Genomic DNA, 27,232 nt, shown 5'->3' with positions numbered 1-27,232 from the left:
TGGAAGGAAATCATTAAATCATTTATTTGACTCAGAGTCGATGTGCACACGCCCTACCATACAAAAGTGGGAAGCTGCAACAAATCAAGTGCCAGAGGCAGTGCATGGACGTGTAAACAAAGACAAAATGAAAATGCCACTTCTCTGTGATTCGGGAGCAAATCAGAGCAGCCGGCGGGGCCCAGGCCCAAGATTACATTCACAGCGCGGGGAAGTGCAAATGAACGGAATGTCAGGATGAGGGGGCTGCCCAGGTCCTTCCCACCCAGGTGGCTGCTCTGTCCAGGGCAGCGACTCCAGAGAAGTGGGTTTGGAGCCAGAAGCACGGTTAGTGCACAGCGGTCTTACAGTCTGGGGGGCAGGAGGGACCACGTGGGGGAGGGACTGGGCTCAGAGATAGTGGGCCCTCTCCCATCCCCCCTCCTTCCCGCCCCCAAGGGCCAGACCACCCCCCGCCCCCCTTTGCCATTCAGGGGAGGGTGCCCCACCCCCCCGCCCCGTCTGAGCCAGTCCCAACTCCAGAGTGTGGAGAACCAGGAGTCTGTTTGTCTTGTAGGCCTCTCCACCTGGAAAGGGGCAGACCTCAAAATAAAGTGTTAAGGCAATAAATAAAACAGCCCACCTCAGGTGAAAACACTGTAAGAGAAGTGCGTCTACAAATGCCGGCCGGCCTTCCTCTGCAGGACCAGCGGGGAGGCGGGCTGTGCACCGCTACACGGCTTGAGAGCGTTTGTCATCGAGTTGAAGGCAAAGTGCCGGGCAAGTTTCTTGTCCTGATGCTGGTCCAGCCGCCTACATCCTCTAACCTCCCCTGATGTGGCCCCTGGGCACCCCGGGTCAGTGCCTCCAGCTCAGTGCCTAGCACCAGCCAGGGAGTTCCGGGCTCACAGAGGGCGGGGCAGGGGCGAGGGGACCAGCCCCACCTCCTCCGTCTTTGGTGGTGGCAGAGGTAGGTGGGAGGAGAAATGACAGTCTTAGGCAGGGTATGCCTAAGGATGGTGTCCCGGTTCAGTGCTTGGGTTTGTCCAAGGGCCTGGTCCCCGCCCTGACGTGAGCGCAAGGAAAGCGGGCCCGCCTCTGGATGGCCCAGGCCCGCCGCCCACCAAGGTGCCCCCCGGCCACACTCTGTGGCTCCTACCCTCCATCTCTGGAGCAGCACATTCTCTCGGGTGGCAGCGGGCCGTCAGGACTGGCCGGGCAGATGCCTGGATCTGAGACTGTCCAGCCCAGGTTCCTTTGCCGCAGAGCCCGGCCACCCCCTCTTTCATCTCCACCCTCCCAGCCCCACTCAGCAGCCCCGGGGTGGCGGGAGGTTTTGGGCACCCACCCCCGGGGCATCATCTCTGCCTGTCCTGATTCTCCTCACAACGCCTCAGGCCCCACTGGCCACTGGTCCAGCCTCTGCTTTCCCATGAACAGCTGAGGCGGGCCCCTCGGGGCTCCACGCCGCTCCGAGGAAGTTTATCCCCTGGGCCTCGGGAATTCCCAGGTGATGGAGGTTGGGGTGGGGGCGAGGTCAGGGGCGAGCACCCTTGGCCACCATGGCCTGGGCTCTGCCACTGCTGACGGCTAGACACCCAGGCCTCCAATGCCACCCCCAAGGCCTTCTCTCTGCCATCACCCACGTGAATGAGGACCAGCCAGCCACCCCTCCCAGGTCCACACCCACCACTACTGCAGCTCCTCTGGGGGCCCGTTCTCTCGGGGCAGCACACCGTTCAGGCCAATGCTGCTGGCCACCGGCACCCCCAGGTAGCCGAGCAGGATCTCGCTGCGGCGCCGGGACAGCTGGAGGATGTCGTCCGCCAGCGCCGGCACCGATGTGTAGCGCACGTTGTCCAGGTCGAACATGTCCCTCAGGTACTGCACGATCTGGTGCTGGGGGAGAGGGCGGGTGTTGGACCTGGGCCGGGGCCCCTGCTCCCCGGCGCTGAGGTCCTCCGGGCCACCCAAAGCCTCCTCCTTCACCACTGGAGCCCTGACCCAGCCCCTTCTGTCCTCGGCTCCTGCCTTCCCGGGGCTTCCTCTGGACCCACCCGGGTCAGGCTCCCAGTGGAAGGAGAAGCACAAGCTCTCAGACAGCGAGCTCCCTGTTTACCTTAAAGAAAGCACAGACTTCAGAGAGCTGAGGCTTGGGTCCGAGGAAGCCGAAGGCTAGGACGGGGCTAACGTGCTCCGATACGGAGTAGAAATGGGAGATGAAGCCATCAGGCACCTGTGGAGGGTGGCAAGGCTGAGGGCCGGGACCCAGGCAGGGTGAGGCAGCCAGGCCCTGGGGTCGTACTAAGAGCCGGGGCTTCAGAGGGAGGCCCGGCTCATTACTGTCCTTGCTAGGTGGTGCCGGGCAAGTGACTGGGGCTTTTTGGTTTTTTTGGCCACGCCATGCAGCTTGCAGGATCTTAGTTCCCCGACTAGGGATTGAACCCAGGCCCCAGCAGTGAAAGTGCCGAGTCCTAACCACTGGACCACCAGGGAATTCCCATGACTGGGGCTTTCGAAGCCCTGGTTTTCACCTCTGCAGAATAGGGGCAACCTCGGGGCTGTGGTGAGGGCTGCACGAGGGGCCCGGGGTGCGCTCAGCACAGGAAGTGCCCAGAGCACGTGGCAGTGGCAGCTGGTATCAGCTGGGCAGCAGAGCCGGGCTGGCAGAGGGGAACAGTGGATCGCAGCAGCCCGGACAGTGCAGCCAGTCGCCGCCTGGGAGAGCAGATAATGCAGCCCGATGGGCGATGGGCGGGAGGGAGGCTCTGCCTGCCCCCGGCAGCAACCTGCCCCGCCTGGGTGCCTCCACCAAGCCAACCACCACTGCTCTACACGTGCCCTTCCTCCCTCTGAAGACGCCCTTTCCCCGCTTTTGATTCCTTTGACATTTCACAGTGGCCTGCTCTGCGCTGGGCCCTGGGTGGGAAGATGAAACAGATCTACGTGTGCCTTTGAGGCCCTCCTGGTCAAGGGAGTGGTAATGGCAGGACAGGTGGCCGGTGCTGTGACCAAGGCCAAAAGGTGCAGCAGGGCCTGGGGGCTCAGTAAGACCTCCCTGCACGAGCCCCATTCCTCTGCCCACCCCACACGTCCTGCCCCTAGACCAGGGTCCAGCACACGCCAAATGGAGTCAGCTGAGCTGGGCACCACACCCAAGGCCCCCGCGTGGCGCTCCCCAGGGGCCCTGTCAGCTCACTTACCATCAGCAGCCTCCTCTTGGCTTTCAGGACAGACCAGCAAGCAGTGGCCAGGGCCTAAATCAAAGATGGGAACCCCCGGGGGGTCAGACTAACAGGCCGGGCCGGCAGCCGGTAGCCACCCCCAGTCCAGGACCAGGCCCTTACCCCCAGCTCATCCCACCCCAAGCAGGGAGGTGGGGACGGCTGTCTGAGCTCTGTCGTCTCCCTGCCCTCAATTAGGAGTCAGGCGCACCTAAATCTGAATCCTGACTCTCACCCTTTATGGGCAGCTCCCTGGACTGGCCAGCAGTCTTCTCTGGGCCTCAGGTTCCTCCCCTGTAAAATGGCCATGACTCAGCAGCCCCACCTCACTCAGTGACTGTGGGGATCCATGGTTACCGCCTATAAAAGACCAGCCCCACCCCTCTCCAGACCACCCCCACGGCACACAGCACGGCCGCCCTGCAGGGGCCCTGTGCTCAATGCTCTCCTGCTGTACCTCTTTTTTCTTTTTTCCCCCGTATTTTAACTTATTTAATGCATTCAAATGGAACAGAGTGAATGGCAGCCCAGAAATGAGTAGACTGCCTAAGTGAGACCACAGTGCAGGAGGGAAGTGCACGTCCCTCCGCGCTACACTGGCCAGAGGAGAGCAAGGGGATCTGGGGGAAGTTCTCCAGGGCAGGAGACTGGCGTGCCCAGCAGCCGTGGGTCACAGCGGCGGGCAGCATCCCAGGGGCGTGACCGCCCCGTGATGGGTGCAGAGCCAGCCTTGGTGCCCAAAGCCAGGGACGGAGGGACGTGGGGTCCAGGCGCACGCGTGGGGTCTGGGAGCGGGGCGGCCACCCACCGTCTCCTTGAAGCTGTCCGACAGCCAGCGGTTCCTCAGGACGGCGAGCACCGAGGACGGGGGGTTTTCCAGGTCCTCGAAGGCGTCCATGAGGATGAAGTCCAGCACGATGTCGAAGAAGCTCATGCACACCACCTGCGGGGGGCAGCAGTGCTCTGAGGGCAGAGCGGGGAAGGGTGTGTAGGGGCTGGGTGGGAACACCGGGCTGAGCAGGCACACCAGGCGGTGTGAGGAGGGGCCTGGGGCAGGCAGGGCAGGAATGGGGGCTTCTAGCAGCCATGGGGCCATCTCAGAGCCTCGGAATCAAAGCAGAGCTCCTACAGGCACCTCCACCTGGCTCAAGGAGCTCAGGTGCGGGGGACCCCAGGACACCGAGGCTCAGTGCAAACAACTCACCCCTCGGCCCTCCAGCTCCAGCCGCGTGGTGGCCCAGGTCTCCGGCCGCAGGGCGTAGCTCAGCATCTCCTCGTAGCTCTCCAGGAAGCCTTTGGGGCTCTGGGGGGACAAGCAGAGCCTGTTTTGGCCGTGGGAGAGGCCCCAAGACGCAGCTGGACTAGACCCACAGGGGCAAGCTGGCCTGTGCATGAGGGACACACCAAGGCTGGGCCAAGGCCAATCCCTGAGTAGCAGTCATGGAGAGAATGGGGCAGGAAGTGTCCTGTGCCCGCCTCCACACACCTCTGCAGCGCCCAGGGCAGGTCCCGGAGGGATGCAACACCAGGGGCGCCCAGCGATGTCTCACACCAGCTCGTTACTGAGCGCCGACCGCCTTCCAGAAGATGTGCACATGCCACAGAAGGAGCTCACTTTGGAAGGATGCGCTAGGGTGTGAGGTCGAGCCAGCCGCCAAAGATTCAGATCTCCGCAATCATCGGCCTCACTGGTGAAACGGGAGAAGCTACAGCCCCACACTTGGGGCTACTCTGGGGGAGTCAATGAGCTCGTTCATGTAACACAATCAGGCAATAAATAGTGTATAGGACTAATGCTGCCAGGAACGGAGATGGTCAGCACACAGGAGGAATTCTTCACTCTCTGGGACTGCGAGGCTTAGCTGGGGCTTATGACACAGTTTGCAGACACAGATGTAATTCACAGACGTGGAAAGCTAGTACATGCCAGGGCTGATCTAATGTGGATCAACTCTTTTATTCATACAGTCCTATGAGGGATGGTCCAGTATTGTGCCCACTTTACAGATATGAATCCTGAGGCTTCAGATCAGTGATGTGCCCAAGAGCCTGGCAGAGTGGAACGGACACAGAGCAGCAGGGGCAGGTTGATGCCATTTATAAGAACCACAGGCAGAGGGGGCATTGGATGGATGTTCACCAAAATGTGAACAGGGTGGCGTTGGGGACAATTTTTCTTTCTTTTTGCATCATCTTAGTTTTTTCTACAATTAGCATGAGTCATTTTTATAATCTTTTCTTTCTTTTTTTTTTTTTTTTGCCATGCCACACGGCTTGCAGGATCTTAGTTCCCCGACCGGGCATTGAACCCGGGCCATGGCACTGAAAGGCTGGAATCCTAACCACTAGGCCGCCAGGGAACTCCCATTTTTACAATCTTTTTTTAAACTATTTTCATTAAGTCTTAAAGAGAATTTGCTAGGATGATCCTGGGCTGTGCCTTAACCTCCCCGAGCTTCAGTTTCCTCATATGTAAAAGTTGACAACGAAGCTGAAGATGAGGGCTGGCCCTTGCTGACACTTTTGATGGCCGCTGGCATCAGCTCATGATGTCCCCAGGACACGCCCATTGACACAGTAGGGGACTGAGGCTTGGAGAGGCTTCACGTCTGGCCCCAGGCATAGCAAGGAGGCGGCCTGATTCCACAATTCCAGAGCCTGGGTGTGTGCAGGGGCTGGCGTCTTCCCAGACAGAGGCCACCCCAGCTCTGCTGCCTGGAAAAACCTGACAGGGCTGTCAGTTACCGCTCAGTCCAGGGCTGGGAGTGGGGTCTGGCGCTCAAGCCGAGCCTCTTCTTGATTTCTTAATCAAAATCAAGCCAAGGACTTCCCTGGTGGCGCAGCAGTTAAGAATCCACCTGCCAATGCAGGGGACAGGGGTTCAATCCCTGGTCCGGGAAGATCCCACATGACATGCCACAGAGCAACTACGCCTGTATGCCACAACTACTGAGCCTGCGCTCTAGAGCCCCTGAGCCACAACTACTGAGGCTTCGAGCCACAATGACTGAGCCCACACGCCACAACTACTGAAGCCTGCGTACCTAAAGCCCATGCTGTAGCCTCACTTGCCCTTCTTCACTTGTTCGTCCTTTCACCCTCCTGGGGAGGCCACAAAGAACAGGCTAAGGGCATGGCTGGGCTCAGGCTGACTGGGGTTCAAATCCCGGCTCCACCCTAACCTTGCTTAGTGACCGGGGCAAGCCCCTCTACCTCCCCAGGCTCAGTTTCCTTTTCGGCCGAGCAGATGGAGACATCAGGATCAAATGAGCTACCGGAGGTGAAGAAATGTGAGTGAAGCACCAGGTTCGCTGTGCTGCTCGGTAAATGGCAGCTGCTGGGAGGATAATGAGTTGTCCCTCAGAATCTGCAAAAGATTAGGTCCAGGACCCCTGCACATACCAAAATCTAGACACTCAAGTCCCTTATATAAAAGGGCACAGTATTTGCATATAACCTAAGCACATCCTCCTCTGCACCTTAAATCATCTCTAGATTACTTATAACACCTAGTACAATGTAAATGCTAAATAAATAATTTGCTGGTGCATGGCAAATCCAAGTTTTGCTTTTTGGAATTTTCTGGATTTTTTTTTTTTTTTTTAGTATTTTCAATGAGGTTGGTTGGACCCACAGATGCAGAACCTGTGGATGTGGAACCCATGGGTACGGAGAGCCAACAGTATTCACGTTTATGGAGCAGCTGCCCTGTGCCAGGCCCTGGGCTGGGCACACACCTGTGCCAGGAGAGCGGGGCTTCTGGCCCTCGTAGCAATGAGGAGGATGCAGGGTGATGGGGCCATACTGGGCAGGATGAGCCCAAGGGCTCTCGGGACCCAGGGGACAAGTCAGGTGAAGTTCTCCTGGGGAAAGAGCTGGGACTCAGAAGGCAGGTGACCAAGGAAGAGAAGGAGGGAGTGGGACAGGGACTTCAGGATACTGGTATGTGTTCCACCTTCTACCCTTGGGTCTGGTACACAGGGGTTCATCTTTCCATTCATTAAATCCTACTTTTTTAAAAAAATTTATTTATTTTTGGCTGCGTTGGGTCCTCGTTGCTGCGCACGGGCTTTCTCTAGTTGCAGCAAGCGAGGGCTGCTCTTCGTTGCGGTGTGCAGGCTTCTCATGGCGGTGGCTTCTCTTGTCGCGGAGCATGGGCTCTAGGCGCACAGGCTTCAGTAGTTGTGGAGCACAGGTTTAGTTGCTCTGCGGCATGTGGGATCTTCTCAGACCAGGGCTCAAACCCGTGTGCCCTGCGTTGGCAGGCAGATTCTTAACCACTGCGCCACCAGGGAAGTCCAAATCCTATGTTTTGATACTCTTATGTGTTTATTTTACAACAAAGTAACTAACGACAACAAAGAGAGTTGAGGAGCAGTGTTCCAGGTGCCGAGCGACCAGCATCTGCAGAGGCCAGATCAGGGAGGAAGTCTGTGAGCACCAGAAGCCCTGAGGCCACAGAGCAGAGCTTGGTCTTTACACCAAGGGCAGTGGGAGCGAGGGAGGGTTTTAAACAGTTGGGTGACGTGTCAGAGGTGACACTTCAGAACCATTACCTCACATTACCCCCAGCCATGAGGAGGAAGGACTCAGAGGAGAGAGGCGGGTTCAAGAGCTTTGCTCAAACCCATCAAAAAAACCAAAGAAACATAAGCGGCCAAATAAACATGAGAATGTATGCAACCTTGTTAATAATCCAAGAAACATAAAGCAATGGATGAAACAAAGATTAAAAAGATTACAGGGACTTCCCTGGTGGTGCAGTGGTTAAGACTCCACGCTCCCAATGCAGGGGGTCCAGGTTCAATCCCCGATCAGGGAACTAGATCCCACGTGCATGCCGCAACTAAGAATTCGCATGCCGCAACTAAGAATTCACATGCCACAACTAAGGAGCCCTGGAGCTGCAACTAAGGAGCCCTGGAGCCGCAACTAAGGAGTTCGCCTGCCGCAACTAAGACCCGGCACAACCAAATAAATAAATAAATATATAAATAAATATTAAAAAAAAAAAATTACAAGCAGACCTCGCTGATACTGCAGGTCTGGTTCCAGACCACCCCAACACAGTGAATATCTCAATAAAGCGAGATGCATGAATTTTTTTGGTTTCCCAGTGTGTATAAACGTTATGTTTATACTATACTGTAGTGTATTAAGTGCGCAATAGCATTATGTCTAATAAGACAATGTACATACCTTAATTCCAAAATGTTTTATTGCCAAAAAACACTAACCATCATCTGAGCCATTGGTGAGTCATAACCTTTGTGTTGGTGGAACGTCCTGCCTCAATGTTGATGGCTGCTGACTGATCAGGGTGGTAGTTGCTGAAGGCTGGGATGGCTGCGGCAATTTCTTAAAATAAGACAACAGTGGGGCTTCCCTGCTGGCGCAGTGGTTAAGAATCCGCCTGCCGATGCAGGGGACACGGGTTTGAGCCCTGGGCCGGGAAGATCCCACATGCCGCGGAGCAACTAAGCCCATGAGCCACAACTACTGAAGCCTGCGCACCTAGAGCCCGTGCTCTGCAACAAGAGCAGCCACTGCCATGAGAAGCCCGTGCACCGCAACGAAGAGTAGCCCCCGCTCAACGCAACTAGAGAAAAGCCTGCACGCAGCAACAAAGACCCAACGCAGCCAAAAATAAATAAATAAAATAATTTATTAAAAAAAAAAAAAAAAAGAATCCGCCTGCCAATGCAGGGGACACGGGTTCGAGCCCTGGTGCGGGAGGATCCCACATGCCGCGGAGCAACTAAGCCCGTGCGCCACAACTACTGAGCCTCCGATCTAGAGCCCGCAAGGCACAACTACTGAGCCCGTGTGCCACAACTACTGAAGCCCGCGCACCTAGAGCCCGTGCTCTGCAACGAGAGAAGCCACCGCAATGAGAAGCCGGCACACTGCAATGAAGAGTAGCCCCCGCTCACAACTAGAGAAAAGCCCGTGCACAGCAATGAACACCCAATGCAAACCCAAAAATTAATTAATTAATTAATTAATTTAAAAAAAAGAAAAAGACAACAATGACGTTTGCCGCATCTACTGACTCTTCCTTTCACAAACGATTTCTCTGTAGCATGCAATGCTGTTTGATAGCATTTTACCCACAGAACTTCTTTCAAAATTGGAGTCAATCCTCTCAAACCCTGTTGCTGCTTCATCAACTATGTGTACGTAATATTCTAAACCCTTTGTTGTCATTTCAACAATCTTCACAGCATCTTCACCAGGAGTAGATTCCATCTTGAGAAAACCACTTTCTTTGCTCATCCATAAGAAGCAACTCCTCATCCATTCAAGTTTTATCATGAGGTTGCAGCAATTCAGTCACATCTTCAGGCTCCACTTCTCATTCTAGTTCTCCTGCTATTTCCACCACACATGCAGTTACTTCCTCCACTGAAGTCCTGAACCCCTCAAAGTCATCCAGGAGGGCTGAAATCAACTTCTTCCAAACTCTCGCTAATGTCGATATTTTGACTTCTTCCCACTAGTCACAAGTGTTCTTAATGGCATCTGAAATGGTGACTCCTTTCCAGAAAGTTTTCAATTTACTCTGCCCAGATCCACCACAAGAATCACTATCTATGGCAGCTATAACCTTACAAAAGGTATTTCTTAAATAATAAGACTTGAAAGTCGAAAATGATTCTTTGATCCATGGGCTGCAGAACGGATGTTGTGTTAGCAGGCATGAAAGCATGAATCTCGTTGTACATCTCCATCCACCTTGGGTGACCAGGTGCATTGTCAACGAGCAGTAATATTTTAAAAGGAATCTTTTTTTCTGAGCAGTAGGTCTCAACAGTGAACCATGTTGTAAACAGATGTGCTCTCATCCAGGTTTTGCTGTTCCATTTATAGAGCACAGTCAGGGTTGATTTAGCATAATTCTTAAGGGCCCTAGGATTTTGGGAATGGCCAATGAGCACTGGCTTCAATTTCAAGTCGCTATCTGCATTAGCCCCTAACAAGAGAGTCAGGCTGTCTTTTGAAGCCAGGCATTGACTTCTCCACTCGAGTAATGAAAGTCCTAGATGACATCTTCTTCCAATAGAAGGCTATTTCGTCTACATTGAAGATGTGTTTAGTGTAGTACCTTCATTAATTCATCCACACTTAACTGTTTCACCTTGTACTTTTATGTTATGAGATGGCTTCTTTCCTTAAACCTCACGAGCCAACCTCTGTCAGCTTCAAACTTTCCTTCTGCAGTTTCCTCGTCTCTCTCAGCCTTCCCAGAATTGAAGAGAGTTAGGGCCTTGCTCTGGATTAGGCTTTGGTTTAAGGGAATGTTGTGGCTGGTTTGATCTTCTATCCAGACCACTAGAACTTTCTCTGTATCAGCAATAAGGCTGTTTTGCCTTCTTATCATTCATGTTCACTGTCATGTGTTCACTTAATCCCCTTCAAAACTTTTCCTCTGCGTTCACAGCTTGGCTAACTGTTTGGCACAAGAGGCCTAGCTTTTGGCCTGTCTCAGCTTTCAACATGCCCTCCTCACTAAGCTTAACCATTTCTAGCTTTTGATTTAAAGTGAGAGACATGCGACTCTTCCTTTTATTTGAAAACTTAGAGGTCATTGTAGTGTTATGAATTGGCCTAATTTCAATACTGTGGTGTCTCAGGGAATAGGAGGCCAAGGAGAGGGAGAGAGACAGGGGAGAGCCAGTCGGTGGAGCAGTCAGAACACACCCAACATTTATTGATTAAGTTCGCTGTCTTATATGGGTGCGGTTTGTGGCACCCCAAAACAATTACAATGGACGTGGATGGACCTAGAGAGTGTCATACAGAGTGAAGTAAGTCAGAAAGAGAAAAGCAAATATCATACAATAATGCAAATATGTGGAATCTAGAAAAATGGTATAGATGATCTTATTTGCAAAGCAGAAATAGAGACACAGATGTAGAGAACAAATGTACGGATACCAAGGGGGAAAGGGGTGGGGTGGGAGGAATTGGGAGACTGGGATTGACACATATACATTATTGATACTATGTATAAAATAGACAACTGATGGGAACATACTGTATAGCACAGGGAACTCTACCTAAGGCACTGTGGTGACCTAAATGGGAGGGAAGTCCAAAAGGGAGGGGTTATCTGTATGTGTATGGCTGATTCATTTTGTTGTGCAGTGGAGGCTAACACAACACTGTAAAGCAACCATACTCCAATAAAAATAAATTAAAAAAAAAATTACAACGGTAACATCAAAGATCACTGATCACCATAACAAATACAATAATGATAAAAAAGTTTGAAAAATGGCGAGAATTACCCGAATGTGACAGAGACATGAAGTGAGCCAATGCTGTTGGAAAAATGGCACCAACAGACCTACTCAACACAGGGTTGCCACAAACCTTCAATTTGTAAAAAACTGCAAAGCACAATAAAGCCAAAACACACACAATGAAACGAGGTATGCCTGTACTGATATCCAGTATCAGCCAAGATGTAAGGAGACACAGCCTTATACTGCTGGCAGGGGCTCAAGTTGTTAAGGCATTTCGGAGGGTAAACTGGCAAGATCTGCCAGCCTTCGAAACGTCTGTGCCCAAGACGCGGCCTTGCCACAGCTGGGCTTTGCCCCACAGAAAATCCCACAGGTTCCTAAAGAGATCTGATTATAAACAGACTGAGTATAATAGCGGTGTCTGTGATACTGGAAAAGTCAGACACTACCCAAATGTCCGTCCCTGGGAGCACCAGATTAACCAGAGCCGACCCGCCCGACAGAATACGACACAACTGGTCCATCTACTGACAAGGAAAGATGGACGAGATGGACTCTTACGGAACAAAATAAAGCTGCAGAACAGCCCGTAGAACACAAACCAAGCTTTGGAAGTTAAATTACAATATTCAAAGATTAGTCTATGGAACCGAGTAGGAGGAACATATATCAGATCGTGCGCAGTGGTTCCCCCTGGCAAGTGGGGTTCCCGGAGACCTTGTATGGTTTGCATCTCATAATCGGTGAACTTTGTAAAACTGTGTCATGTAATCAGAAATAAGAGGCAAGACAGATCCAGATTTTTCAGAATTAGCACAGGGAGCAAAAAAAACCCAACTCTTCCCTGCTCTCCTACGGCCTGCAGGATGAAGTCAGAGCTCGTCAGCTCGATTTTAGATTGGGTTTTTTCTTTTCTTTTTTCTTTTTTTTAACAGAACTAAATAAAAGTTAGAAAGATTAAAAAAAACAGAAAAACAAACAACGCAGGGGGAAGAAGAGCCGAAAAGAGAGCCCCCACACCCTGCTACCTTCTCAGCCTTGGTCATCAGGCCCGTCACCATCTGCCGGCCAACCTGCCCGAAGAAAAACTGGTGACTCTTGTCCTCCAGGAGGCCCTAGGGAGTGAGGAGGGAGGGGGTGAGCTGACAGGCTGGCGGCCCCCCAAAGCCGTGGACAGGGCAGCACCGTGGGCTGGGCGGGTGGCCATCCGCGCAGAGGAGCCCCCTTGACTGCCCCCATCCCCGCAACGCGCCCCGGACCGCACCCACCTCAAAGGCTTGCCGCACACAATGCAGCTTGGCCAGAAAGTCCTGGTCACTGTAGCAGCCCAGCAGTTCTGTCCTGAGGGGAAGCGCAGAGTCACAGCACCTGGGTCCCAGCCAGCGACACCCCCGTGGGGTCAGGGTGGAGCCCTGGGTGGCCCTGCCTCCACCTGGTAGTGTGACCTCGGGCAGGTGGCTGCCCCCCTCTAGGCCTCAGTTTCCCCCAAACCCAAGGAAGGGGCTGACAGGATGCTCCCTGAGGACAGGCTGCCTTGATGGCACTGGGCGCCCCTGGCAGGTGTGGTCACTGGGGGTCGGGCTGACCTCGGCCTCCTTTAGGCCCCAACCAGCAAAGGACCCTCTCTAGCACAGGACCAAAACGGCCAAATTCCTCCCAAGGCCAGGGCAGGGCTTTCTGGGGCAGCTAGGGGTGCCCTGATCTGGGCACTTTATCCAAATCTCCAAGGCTTCAGCTGGGGCTTTTGACCATTTTCAGTCAGTGAACTTTAAACACACATACTTAAATCTGGGAGTCATGACCATCATACAGAACAATTAATTTAAGGTGGATAAGAGCCCTAAATATACCACACAGGAGAAGACTGAGGCTAAGAGAAGTCAGGAGACTTGTCCAGGGCCACACGCTACAAAGTAGCAAGACCTGGAGAGAACCCGGGTCTGTCTGTCTCCAAAGCCTGGCTTCTGGACGGCTCCTTAAAGGCATGTGTCAGAACACAGGGCTTAGGGACAGCGCCCACCGCGCTTCCGTGAGTGGACCCCTCTGAGAACTTAGAAGAGGTACGAATGATTGTTATTTTAATTACTTATATTAATTAGTTACTGTGATCGTCAACCCTAGACCTGCCTGTCTTGTACCGGGGCCATCCTAGGGTCTCCGAAGCTGGAGCAGGAGCCACGGCCAGACCACCCCACCCTCAGCCTGGCTCAGCTGGGTCCCCACCAAGCCCTGCTGGCTGCCCCAGCCTCCTCCAGGGGGGCAGCCCCCCCACACCTGCCTCCTTCCCCCCATGCTCACCTGAGGGTCCGGCAGGGCACTCTGCCCTCCTTCACCAGCTGCAGGGCCTCCTCGTAGGCGGCGGCAGGCCTGGAGAGTGGGCTCGGGTAATCTCCGACCTGCAGGGGCTCAAAGAGCTGGGGGGAGGGTGGAAGCCCGTGTCAGCAGCATTGGTGGGTGGGGGCGGAGCCTTGGGGTGGGTCAAGGGCACCTGCCCAGGGGACTTCCGGCAGAGTACGCCCTAGGGGCCAACGCTTCAGAGGGAACGTCAGTGGGAATGCTGGCCGAGGGCAGAGGCCAGGGTTTGACTCCGACTCTGGCTCTCAGCATCCCCATCACCGGGTGCACTTCCCAAAGGGACCATCTACTGGACACACACACCCGTGTCCTCCCATCCCAGGAAAGGACAGCCGCCTGGCACACGTGGCCATGGCAGGAAACTAACGAAGCAATGAGCACTCGGGTCTGGAGAAGGGAGAGGCCAGCGTGGGCTGGAGCCGCTGGGGATGGGGACCCCTGCCCTCACTCATAGGACATACGACCCCTGGTTTCTCAGGCTTCCCCATTCCAGCAACACTGAAGAGTCCCCCGGGGAGCAGCTCTCTGCGACCTCCAGATTCTGCTCCCATCAGAGGAAATGCCTTCACTTTCCCACAACCCAGAGCTCGCCCGCCAAGGAGCCGCGCAGGAGCCCTGGCCTTCACCCCTCTCCCCGCAGCCACCCCCCGACCCGCGTCACCTCAGTGGCGGAGAAGAAGGAATCCTCCGAGGTCAGGCTGTTCTCATGGTCCGCCCGCAGATGCAGCGAGCCCTCGGTCAGGGGCAGCATGAGGGTCCGCTCTGGGCAGAGAGGGAAGGGAGGGGCTGAGCTGAGACTCCTGAAATCACCGAGCTTCGAGCTAAATGTACACCAAGCCTCCCAACACCCGATTCTGGACGAATGACGCTGATGGTGGCAAAGCTCCTATTTTCTGTGCTCACGTCAGGGGACCTGCCACGTCCACACCGCCTGACCCTGAGGCCTGTGGGCCCTGAGCTCTGAGGGCAGGCTGTGCTATGCTGTGTGGCCCTGGGCAAGTTGCTCCCCCTCTCTGACAAGCTGAAACAGCCTCTGATGCCAAAGGGCCACTCACTCAGCACTTCCATCCCCACCCGCTCAAGGGCGAGGGGGTCTGGACACTCAAGGGGACTTAGGAAAGGTTCACAGCCCTGAATGCCCCACCAGCCTTCTCTGTCACACGGGGAGGCCAGAGGAAGTGGGACTCCTCTGGCGGGGACAGAAGTGGAAGATGTGTCACCCTGGCCAGCCCTCACTGGGCCCATTTCACCACTGGTAGAGCCAGGGAGCCCGACACTCAGGAGTCTGATGTTCCCCCCCGGGGGCTGACAGCACCCAGGGAAGGGCCCTGGGGGGGTCACAGTCACCACACAGGGTCTGGCACGCAGCAGGCACTAGGAGAACATTGGCTGTTTGGCTGAATAACTTCACTCCATCTCAGTGATGTCACGCCCCTTGACCTCAATGGGGAGGGCAACGACATGTGTGTTCTCAGCCCCGTGGCTGGCTTCGGGCTAATCTCCACGTGAGCCACCCCTCCGCCCACCCGGTGCCCACAGAATAGGGCTCAAACCAAACACCTGGAACAGCCGGCAGGGGAGATGTTGACATACAAGCCCCAAGGCCTGCTCCCAAGGGGATGGGGCAAGGCACACCAGCCAGGGACTCCCGGGGCCTCATTCCAACTCGGTTCCTGCCTGTGGGGCCTCAGTTTCCTCGTCTGTGCAGGGAGGCACTGATCGGATGAGGTCATGGGCCCTGGGGATCCTGCGCCCCGGCCCCGCTCACCGAGGTCCAGCAGCATGTTGTCGGCCGGGAAGGTGGACCCGAACTCCTCCTGCAGGTGGTAGGCCCGGTGCAGCAGGGACTCCAGCTTCTCCGCAAACTCCCTTCGCTGTGACTCTGGCTGTGGGTAAAACAATGACGGTCAACGCAGGCCTCCCAAGCTCCCCACGCCAACGGCCCCTTCCTTCTCCATGATGGGGCCCCAGCCCCCGGGGAAACAGGGGACAGCTCTGAGGCCCAGCAGCAAGCGTAGGTCTGGACTGAGCTGCCCCACACAGGAGCCGCCAGCAACGCACGGCCCGTGCACACCTGAAACTCGGCCAGTCCCACCTGACATGGGCCATAAGCATAAATACACACCAATTTCAAACACTTAGTATCCCCCCGCAAAAAAAACCCCAAGACTACAAGAACGTGAAATACCTCAGTGAGTTTTCATCTTGATTACATGTTGAAATGATAATATTTTGGATATACTAGATTATAGAAAATATATTATTAAAAGTCATTTCAGGGCTTCCCTGGTGGCGCAGTGGTTGAGAATTCACCTGCCAATGCAGGGGACACGTGTTCGAACCCTGGTCCAGGAAGATCCCACATGCCGCAGAGCAACGAAGCCCGTGCGCCACAACTACTGAGCCTGCGCTCTAGAGCCCGCGAGCCACAACTACTGAGCCTGCGCTCTAGAGCCTGTGAGCCACAACTACTGAGCCCACGTGCCACAACTACTGAAGCCCGCGCGCCTAGAGCCCGTGCTCTGCAACAAGAGAAGCCACCGCAATAAGAAGCCTGTGCACCACAACGAAGATTAGCCCCTGCTCGCTGCAACTAGAGAAAGCCCGCGCACAGCAATGAAGACCCAACGCAGCCAAAAATAAATAAATAAAATTTAAAAAGTCATTTCACCCATTTCCTTTTGCTTTTTAACGTGGTCTCCAGAAAATTTTAAATAAGATACATGGTCTCCTACTGAACAGCGCTGCTCTAGACCCGAGCAGACCTGGTCCAGACCTTGGCACCACCAGTTCCGAGCTGCGTGACCTTGAGTAAATAACTCCCTCATTCTGAGCCTCGATTTTCTTATCTGTCAACTGAGGTAAGAGAACCTACTTCCTAGGATTTTCGGGAAAACGTGAATGAAATAAGGCATATAAAGTACTTCCTACAAGACTGGCCCATGGTGATGGCCAGTAAGTGTTGGCTATTATAATCAGAGGGCAGTTAGGAGCCCAGAAAGAAGCTGGGTTCAACCCCACTGTTCCTATTAACCATGTGCACTTGGGAAGGCATCGCACCCCTGGCACCACAGCCTGTGGCCTCAGTGACCTCCTCGCTGCCCTTGGCCTCCAGACCAGGGTGTGGGAAGACGGGGGCACTGCTCCTTTGAACCCAGGAGCTTCTGGGCCAAGGGGCCAGGCACAGGCAGGCCTGACTCTGTTTTCCACAGAGGCTGCCAGATCCTGCAAGTACACGTAACCAGACCCTGGGGAGGAAACAAGGGCCAACTCGGGCCTCAGGCCACTGGGAGAAAGAGGCAGAAGCACTCAGAGGGGGACAGTAAGATTGTAACGGCTGCCTTTCACTGAGCGCCAGCCCTGGACCAGCAACTCGCTGTTCAGCCTCAGGGCTTCCTTGAGGCAGGGACTGCCATGACCCCACTTCACAGAGGAAACTCAAGGAGGTTATGTGCCCAGCGCACCCAGCTAGAGCCTGGCAGAGCCCATGGGACCCCAGACCTGCTGGCCATCTTGCTCAGTAACCCAACTCAGTGTGGCCAGCAGAGCCTTGTAGCTTTGGCAGATCTGCCAGCTCTTTCTCTGGGAAGCCACCTTGGGTTAGAGAATGGTTTCTTACATACGACACAAGTGACAAAAGAAAAATTAGATACACTGAACTTCATCAAAATTAAAAACCTTTGTCCTTCAAAGGACACCCTCAAGAAAGTGAAAAGACTGGAAATTCCATAGCCATCCAGTGGTTAGGACTCTGTGCTTCCACTGCAGGGGGCACGGGTTCGATCCCTGGTTGGGGAACTAAGATCCTGCAAGCCATGTGGTGCGGCCAAAAAAAAAGGAAAGTGTAAAGACAACCCCCAGAATGAGAAAAAAGATCGACAAAAAAAGTCAAAAAAAGTACAAGAAAAGCCTTCTCCTCCTTTCCCTGCAGACCCTCTCCTCATAGATCACTGTTAACAATCTCCTGTGGGGACTTCCCTGGTGGTCCAGTGGTTAAGAATCCACCTTCCAATGCAGGGGACACGGGTTCAATCCCTGGTCAGGGAACTAAGATCCCACATGCTGCGGGGCAACTAAACCCACGACGCCACAACTACTGAGCCCTCGAGCCACAACTAGAGAGAAGCCCGAGTGCCACAACAAAAGATCCCACGTGCCACAACTAAGACCCGATGCAGCCAAAAATATAAAAATAAATAAATAAATAAATATTTTTAAAAAATCTCTTGTGTTACCTGTCCAGAGGGAAATAAAAGTGCACATACACACCAGCAGTTACCAACAGGCATATGTAGGCAAGGATGGATGTCTTTTTAAAAATGTACACATCAGCAGAAATTAGCACAACATTGTAAACCAACTATACTTCAATAAAATAAATAAATAAAATGTACACATGGGTCATGAATCACTATGTTATACACCTGTAACTTACATAATGCTACACATCAACTACATCTCAACAGAAAAAAATGTACACATGGGTCACTATACACATTGTATATCTTGCTTTTTTCACTTAATATAGTGGAGAGAGCAACCTAACAGCCCATACAGTTTTCCTTCAGCCTTTTTTTTTCTTTGCCTCGCCGCACGGCTTGTGGGATCTTAGTTCCCCGACCAGGGATCGAACCCCCACCCCTTGCATTGGAAGCACGGAGTCTTAACCACTGGACCGCCAGGGAAGTCCCTCCTTTTTTTCTATTTATTTTATTTATTTTTTTTGTGGGGGTGGGGGGCTGCATTGGGTCTTTGTTGCTGCACATGGGCTTTCTCTAGTTGCAGCGAGTGGGGGCTACTCTTCGTTGCAGTGCACGGGCTCTAGGCCTGCGGGCTTCAGTAGTTGCAGCACACGGGCTCAGTAGTTGTGGCTTGTGGGCTCTAGAGCGCAGGCTCAGTAGTTGTGGCGCACGGGCTTAGCTGCTCTGCGGCATGTGGGATCTTCCTGGACCAGGGCATGAACCCGTATCCCCTGTGTTGGCAGGTGTATTCTTAACCACTGCGCCACCAGGCAGATTCTTAACCACTGCGCCACCATAAAGGCTGCCTAGTATTCCAGACCCCTACTGATGGGCACTTAACAGTCTCCAGTTTTTCATCTTTTTTAACTATTACAAAACAATTCATCCTAGGACATAGGTGTGCTTTGCACAAAAAAAATTTTATTTTGGCTGTTCCACTTTATTTCTCTTTTCTGATATTGAGATAAATATTCACTTATAGAAAGCTTGGACTTGCCAAAAAAAAAAAAAAACCATATAAAGAAAAGACAAGACAAAAGCTGTGTGACCCACTCAACTATGAACACAGGCTATTTCCCTCCAGCCCTGCAAGAATGTATTTTTTTTTGTTTTTTTTTTTGGCCAAGGGGCATGCGGGATCTTAGTTCCCCGACCAATGATCAAACCCACGCCCCCTGCGGTGGAAGTGTAGGGTCTTACCCACTGGACCACCAGGGAAGTCCCCCTTTTTTTTTTTTTTGGTCTGTGTTGGGTCTTCGTTGTTGCACACGGGCTTTCTCTAGCTGCGGTGAGTGGGGGTTTCTCTTGTTGCGGAGCGCAGGCTCTAGGCACGCGGGCTTCAGTAGTTGCGGCAACGTGGGCTCTAGAGCGCAGGCTCAGTAGTTGTGGCGCGCGGGCTCAGTAGTTGTGGCGCACGGGCTCTAGAGCGCAGGCTCAGTAGTTGCGGCACATGGGCTTAGTTGCTCCGCGGCATGTGGGGTCTTCCCGGACCAGGACTTGAACCCGTGTCCCCTGCATTGGCAGGCGGATTCTTAACCACTGCGTCACCAGGGAAGCCCCTCATATTTTCTTTATGTAGTCAGGATCGGGCTGTAATCACCAGTGTGGTTTACTGAGTAATTACCAAGTACCAGGCATGGGCTAATGCACCTTACGTGAACTTTCTTACTTAGCTGGGTCAACATCCTGGTCAAGGGGAAACTCCCACCCAGGAGGACATGATGGGCTGGCAGAAGGCGGCGCTGCTAGACGCCTCCCAAGCGTGGCCGCCCACCAGCCACACCACCAGCCTTCTCGGTGGCTGGGGGTAGGAAAGACCCGGGGGAGGACTGCCTACCTCGGACGGCGCCTCTGAAGCGGTCTCGGGGTTCCGGAGGCCGTCCCCCCTCTGCCCCACGCTCAGCGCCTGCTCCCACTTCTGCAGGGCTTCCTCAAATAGCTCCATGCCTGAGTGTGGGCGGGGGAGACGGGAGAGAAGGGTGTCAGGCCCCCAGCGGAGGGAGAGCAGCCGTGCCCCCCACCACGTCGCTCAAGAGGGGGCTCAGAAGAGCGAGGAGGCAGGAGAGCCCGGAAGGATGGGAACAGCCAGGACCGTGTGGACCAGGTCCCGACCCCTTTTTCAGGGCTGGCCAGCTTGCAGGTCTTCATTCAGACCAGATCTGTTCCTGGAGACTCTCCCCAGTCCAGAAATGGCTGGAATCCGTTGAGCCGGGATCTGGGGTGGGTGGTTTTGGAACTGGTTGCAAGCAGCACCCAGAAAACCCAGCCTAGGCTCCCGGGAGGAGGCCACGCTCCCCGCTCCCCTGCCCCGGCCACGGGGGTGGGGCTGGCAGTGGGCAGGGGGTGCCCAAGGCCAGCCTCCTGGCCCGTACCTTGCATGTAGAGGCTCTCAGCATTGCCGCTGCTGGTGGTCACAGACTCCTCCATCCCTCTGGTGTCCCACGGCCCCGAGCATGCAGCCACGGGGCTGGATGAGTTCACCACTACCATCTGGGTGCCAAGTAGCACAAGAACCCGAGAATAAGGGATGAGGCCTTCCCAGACCCTTTGCAGGACCCCTGAGCCTCCCCCCACCCCCCGCCCCTCACCACACGCCACGTGCCCTCTGCAATACCATCCCTGAAACCAGCCCCTGGCTGCAGTGGCCGAGCCCTCGGCACAGCCTGCTTCCGCCAACTCCAAGTGCCTGAGGACGGGTCACAGAAATGGCCAAAGCAGGAGGAAACACTGAGGCCAATGCCCAGCCCAGGAAGCTGCAGCCTCCTACGAAACCCACCCTGAGCCCCACTCCCGAAAGGCATGACCCCCTCCCTGCTCCGGGGCTCCACTACGAGTGGGATAGGGAGGACTCAAGGAGCACCCATTACATACGGGCCGGCAGGGCCCGGCTCTCACCCACGCGTCTCTCCCACACGAGCGGCCACCCGCCTGCCAGGCGGGAGCAGAGCCAGCTCTTGCTCGTGCCTGGGTCCCCAGGGCAGTGGCCGGCTCAGAGCTGGGGCTCAGTGCTTGCTGGATGAATGAATAACTAGACGAGTGAATGAGCCAAAAGCCGTTCCCCAAGAGAAAATAAACTTGTCTTTTTCTTATTTATCTCTATATCTTCAGCACCTAGTAGTCCCTGACATAAAGCCGGTGCTTGCTCAGTGTCTGATGAATGAATGAATGAATGAATGAATGCACTTTCATGGGTAAGTATCTTCCCCAAGAGATCAAAGCTTCTCTTCCGCATTTATCCACCTTTCCCTCACCAATGCCCGGCACACCCCGATCACGGACAATCTCTGAAAGTCTGCACGGGTGGATGAGTGAATGAACCAACGAATGAATGGATGGAACCTCTTCTCCCATCTTCCTACCAGCCCATAAGCCCCCGAGGGCAGAGACCGGAGCCCCAAGGCCGTGACGGGCACCCTGCTACCCTCACCGAGGCCAAGCTGTGGGAGGAGCCTGAGTGCTTGCTGGGCTCGATGGAGGAGATGCCGCTCAGAGTGTCGTTGCTCTTGCTACTGGGGCTCTGGACCCTCCGGCTGGAGTAGCCTGTGAGGAACAGGAGGAGAGGGGTCATGCCAGCTTCCCACCCAGCCTTTGCACGGCTGTTGCCCGCTCCGGACCCCTCTCCCCGTCCTCCTCATCTGGGAGTCTGTCCTGACCTTCTAAGTCAGGGTGACAGCAGAGCAGCCCCAGGGCGTGCACCTCGCAGCAGAGGGCTGGGCCCTTGCCCCTTGTCCTGCTCACTTCCGCATCCCTGTTACGCGGCGCAGGGCCTGGCCCGGAGGGGCCTGGATCTGCTGGGTTAAGCCTGAGAATGAGGCCCAGCCACTTCTACCTCCCGACTCAGCTTCCCCTGTGTTGTTGATTGACTGACTGATCTGGAATTCTCCTCCGTCTAAAAAGGATTTGAGGTACCAACTTTTCAAAATACATAGTTTTGTTTTGGTTTGGTTTTTTTAAGTGAGAAAAGTAGGGAAGGCAAAATAAGGTGGAACCAGAGATGGTGCTGGTACAGGGTAGGCAAGCAAGAGGTTAGTCCAGAAACGACTCCAGGATTCCAGGGGGGCCAATGCAGAATGGGAAGACAGCTGTGCCAGCATGTCTCGTGGTCTTGTTCTAGACTAGTCTACAAACTTCTCTGTCCAATTGAAAAGACAAAAACTTCCCTTTTGCAATAATTCATAATTAAAAGTCATTGTCGGGCTTCCCTGGTGATGCAGTGGTTAAGAATCCTCTTGCCAACGCAGGGGACATGGGTTCGAGCCCTGGTCCAGGAAGATCCCACATGCCGCGGAGCAACTAAGCCGGTGTGCCACAACTACTGAGCCTGCGCTCTAGAGCCCACGAGCCACAACTACGGAGCCCACGTGCCAAAACTACTGAAGCCCGCGTGCCTAGAACCTGTGCTCCGCAACAAGAGAAGCCACCGCAATAAGAAGCCCGTGCACCGCAACGAAGAGTAGCCCCCGCTCGCCGCAACTAGAGAAAGCCTGCGCGCAGCAACAAAGACCCAACGCCGCCAAAAATAAATAAATTAAATACATAAAATTTTTTAAAAAAGTCATTGTCACAGAAGGAGATTTTGCTTCTTAAAACAAGTTTCTTCCAACATGAGAGCCTTTGAGGACTCCTTGCCTTGGAAAGCGATCTGTACATGGCAAACACTGGGTTACTGGGTTACACGATTAACGGGACCATAAGAGGCTTTTAAAGCCACACCAGCAGACACAAAACAGGTCAGTGGCTGCCAGGAGCTGGGGGAAGGGGAAAGGGGCTGACGACCAAGGGCCCTGGGGGGATTTAGAGCAACAGTTCTTGATTGTGGTAGTGACTGTATGACTGTAAGTGTTTGTCAAAACTCAAAAAAGGGTGAATCTGACTGTATGCAAAGAGAAAGAGGGGGATGGTGAGAATACCAAAAGGCTCAGGAACCATCTGGCCCTTCCTGCTCCTGAGCCAGGGGACTTCCACCGCTGGACGGAGGAGCTGCACCCCACCAGCCCACTCTGGACCCGGTGCTCTCAAAGGGTCCTCAGATAATGAGAACCATCGCTTCCAATGACATGTGCATCCGGCCACCACATCACCCAGCAAATCCTTACAATGACTTGCTTCCCAGGTGAAAGGGACTCAGCGTGGAGACAGGATGTCACTAGCCCAAGATCTCAGCTAATAGGGGTCCAGCTGAGACTCGACTCCAGGTCAGGCCCTTCCCCACCACCTCACACCTACCTTTCTTCAGTGACGGGACCTTCCTGGCCATGAGGATGGGGAGGGGCACCGTGCCCAGATGCTCGCCGCCCATCTCGGGGCCGACCTGCTTCTTCTTCCGCCGTCGCCTCTTCAGCTGGTGGGCGGCCAGGGCCAAGGCCACAGTCCCCAGGGCCGTGGCAAAGAGGACCTTCCGCAGACCTGGTGTCAACCGCAGCTGGGAGAAGGCAGACTGCGAGAAAAGAGGGAGGCAGCCAGTTACATCTCCCTGGGAGAGCTGCCCTGAGGAACACGTGAGGCGCAGGGAACGCACCAGGCCCCCAGGGGATACCTCCTGACCAGGAATGACCGAGAGGCAGCCCCCTGGGAGTTGGGGGCCCTGGCCTCTGAAACCTGGATCACAGAGATGTAAAAGAGGGGGACGGGGGATGGCAAAATGACAAGGCCAGGAGATCCTATTTTGGGGTCCAGCAGGTGTCCCCAACGCCATCGGTCAGGATTCTACCAGCTGCAGTGACTGAGCACCTATGCCAGCTACTGCACCAGGATTTCACCTGTGTTACCTGTGCGAATGCCCATCATTTTCCAGGTGAGGCATCTGAAGCTCACACAGGTTAGGACACATGCTTAAGGTGACAGAGAGGCAGAAACGGAACTCAGGTCTGCCCACCCCACTTCTCCACTCTTCAAAGACGATGACGTTCACTTTACCCGATGGTCCATCTGTACACGCCCCTGCTCCACCCTCACTCTGCCTGCTGGACTGGGAGCCCCTCGAGTGAGGCTGCATCCCACAGGGCAGAGCTTCAGGAAGTGTCAAGAGGACTGGTCAGCCACAAACATTTAAAGTTCGCAGGCATTACTGACCTCTTTCATAAACTGAGAAACTGAGGTCAAGAGTCCACATAGGCCTCGGGTGGAGACCGGGCTTGGGACCCCAGACTCCTAACCCAGTCCTCCTTACTCTGCTCAAAGAGGATTGCCTGGGACAGCAATCACGAGGGCCCAACTTTCCTGGATGCTGAGGGACCCTGGGAGGAGTGGCTCAGTGCTTCAGGGACCAGAGGGGTAAAGGGCAGGACCACAACCCGCCCCGGTCTTTACCTGCCCGAACGTCGTGTAAAGGAACACAGGGATCTCTGCCACCGTCATGGCCAGGGCCTGGATCATGGACACACCTTCAGTCCTCCGGAATGCCATGGCAGGATCGGCACCCCAGGCGAGAGCCCTCGGGGCCGAGAGCTTCCAAGGAGAACGTCTTCAACTGGTTGCTGGCTGGGTCCCGGGCACCATCCACGCCCCGAAAGGACAGGGACACACATACCAGAAGGTCCCTCCACAGAGCTGAGAGACAGACGACCAAGTCAGCCACAAGGGTGTGTGCATGTGAGCATAAAGGAACACACACAAGAGTGCTCTGGGGGATGAGGTGGGAGCAAAGCCCACGCGTGGAATGCGAGGCCTGGAACCAGGCCCCCGCCTTCTGCACCTGCCAGCAGGAAGGTAGCCAAATGCCCCACAGACTTTCTGCCCACCTTGAGCCCTAGGAGCAGAGGGCAGTGTCTGGCACACTGGCCCAAGTGCGGACCCAGAGCCTGGGAGATGGAGAGGTCGCTCTCAAACTTGGGGCTTTCTACCACACTTTCTCAATCTTTTTAAACCCATGGCCCACGTGCTAAGCAAAAACCTTAGGCCTCTAAAGGGTCAGGCCCCTGAGTGAGAATCATTGCATCTTTTCCACCTCCCACAAAACCAAGAATGTTGTACTTCCTGTGGACGTATTACAAAAACAGCAGGGTATTTCCTCAAATAATAACAGCTATTACACTTTATGTGGGTATTCTGTGCAGAGTTCCTTACATACATTATTTCATTGAATCATTACAATTCTATGAAGTAGATGCGATCTACCTCCCACACCCCTGCCAATTTCCAACGAGGAAACTGAGGCTCAGAAAAGCTAAGTCAGGAGTCCAAAGTCACACAGCTGGTACCAGGTGGAGTCAGGACTTGGACCAAGATCTAACGGACTTTTGACTCTGTGCTCAACACAACCCTTTCGCCAAATCTGACATGGAGCAGGAAGTGGGAGCCTCAGCAGAACTACAGACTACAAGGGCAACTTTCCCCTGGGGCCTTCTGAGACCCCCAGAGTACCCCACGGCCCATTCCAAGGCCAGTGAATAAGTGGCTTGAGCACATATAACCCAGTCCCCAAGATCCTGCAGAGAGCTCCCCGACCACCACCACCAAGGCCAAGGATGCCTTCAAGGTCTCCTGGGACTTCAAACGAAATGAACACGAAGGCCAGATGGACCCTGTCTACCTGGGACGGCGGCCAAAGTCACTGGACTGGCACAAGAAACGGCTTATCCTCAGTGAGTGGGAAGGATGAATGATCCTATCAGGTAGCTCTAGGGCTGTGTGTGTGTGTGTGTGTGTGTGTGTGTGTGTGTGTAAGAGCGGCAGGCAGACAAATGTTCTAGGGCTGAAGAAACTCATGTTGTCAAGGGTAGGGGACATCCTGCCAGGAGGCTACAAATTGAGCGATGTGACCTCCAGTGGTCACAAGCCAGCTCTTTCAGCACCACCCCCAACTTGGCCCAAGCCTCAGAACGAACGAGGGAAGACAAGAACATCAGAGGCTCAGCAGCTACTATTTCCCAAGCACTTACTTAACAGGCCAGGCTTGGAACAGGCTCTCCATGGAGGGTTTTAAGTCTAGTCACTCACAGAACCCTTAAGGCAAGCACTGCTTATCTCAATGATGAGGAAACTGGGGCTCCAAAAGGTAATCAACCCTACCGAGGTCACTGAGTAAATGGCCAAGCTGGGATATGACCTCAGCTCTGGGGGACCCCAAGGCTTGGCATTTACCTGCAGGAAAGTCAAGAGCAGCCTCTGCTGCCCCGACTGAGGAAGAGTGGCAGGTGCCAGGTAATGACACCCATCCCAAGACAGCTTCACTCCAGGGATGGATCCAGACCCAGCCCAACCATACCCCATCCTTCCTCCTGGCACAACCCAGGGCTGAAAGAGAGAAGCCTCCACCTCTTCCCTGTGATGACAAGGCCATGGCAATGTCCCCCACCACGTGGACACTCCTAATGTCGTCCCCACCTGGGAAAGTCACCTCTCCTGCCCTGTAACCTTGCTGGTAACCTCCTCATTCCACCCCCACCAGGGCACTCACAACCTCTCAGCTTGGATGCCCACGCTTTCCATCCCGGACACCTCCTCCCCTGCCCTGAACCACCCCGTAAATGACTCTAGCCTGAGCACCCTTCATTCCGCCTTGACCCCAGCAATGTTCCCTCTGCCCAGTCTCCGTTCATTCCACACCGGTGGGACACCTCAGCAGTCTGACCCGGACCGGCACTGAGCACTCCCACGCTGGACCTCAGCAATACCCCCTTCTTCAGAATCTGCTCTTTCCATCCCGGACAATTCCTTGCGCATCCCCTGGTCAGGCCTCCTCCTCTCTTGCCCCGACCCCCGGAATATCCTTGAGGGTCGTCCAGGTGCCCACTGCCACCGCCTTCCACAGCCCGCGCACCCGCTCCTTCCATCCCGGTACTTGCCCAGCGCGGGTCCAGTACCTGCGCCCCTGCTCCGATCTCTGCAATGTTCCAGGCCCGGGCATCTTCCCACTGACCGGGTACCTTCCGCTCCACCTCTCGCGCCGCCCACGGCCCGAGTACCTGCTCTTTCCAACGCTGGCCCTTCTAGTCCGGCTGAGCTGGGACACCTGCAACCCTACCCAGTTCCCCGCTCAGGCACGGCTCCCGCCCGCTGCAAACCTCAGTCCCGGACCTTGCCGCGCCGCCCGCCTGCTACGCGGGCTCAGTCCGGAACGCCGCCACTCACCCTGGATCCCATCGCTGCGGAAGGACAGCGTCTCCTTCCCCAGCGCCCGCGCAACCAACCTCGGGGCCACGGGGGGCGTGGCCTCACGCAGGGCCAACCTTTCTTTGGCCAA

The 27,232-nt window shown here is 54.7% G+C and overlaps 1 protein-coding gene across 6 annotated transcripts; it reads right to left on the bottom strand.

The window, feature by feature from the left end:
* On the bottom strand, positions 1-27,232 carry MIGA2 (mitoguardin 2). Of its 6 annotated transcripts, none has more exons than XM_082403091.1 (16): positions 27,121-27,232; positions 24,358-24,597; positions 23,275-23,485; positions 21,476-21,588; positions 20,421-20,538; positions 19,886-19,995; positions 15,576-15,693; positions 14,469-14,569; positions 13,751-13,866; positions 12,721-12,820; positions 12,481-12,567; positions 4,408-4,506; positions 4,012-4,146; positions 3,183-3,236; positions 2,099-2,215; positions 1-1,878 (listed from the first exon to the last, which is right to left on the bottom strand). In XM_082403091.1, exons 2-16 carry the CDS (start codon positions 24,451-24,453, stop codon positions 1,672-1,674), a joined length of 1,782 nt encoding a protein of 593 aa, XP_082259217.1. In that variant the 5' UTR covers positions 24,454-24,597; positions 27,121-27,232; the 3' UTR covers positions 1-1,671. The 6 variants fall into 6 exon arrangements, with proteins under 6 accessions (XP_082259217.1, XP_082259219.1, XP_082259218.1 ...); XM_082403093.1 differs by having other exon boundaries at positions 12,721-12,793; XM_082403092.1 differs by lacking the exon at positions 27,121-27,232 and adding an exon at positions 27,054-27,075.

Source organism: Balaenoptera borealis, assembly GCF_965194805.1.
Source record: "Balaenoptera borealis genome assembly, chromosome: 8".
Taxonomy (NCBI): domain Eukaryota; kingdom Metazoa; phylum Chordata; class Mammalia; order Artiodactyla; family Balaenopteridae; genus Balaenoptera; species Balaenoptera borealis.
The sequence above is the reverse complement of the archived record's forward strand: the minus strand, read 5'-3'. Positions and strand labels throughout refer to the sequence as shown.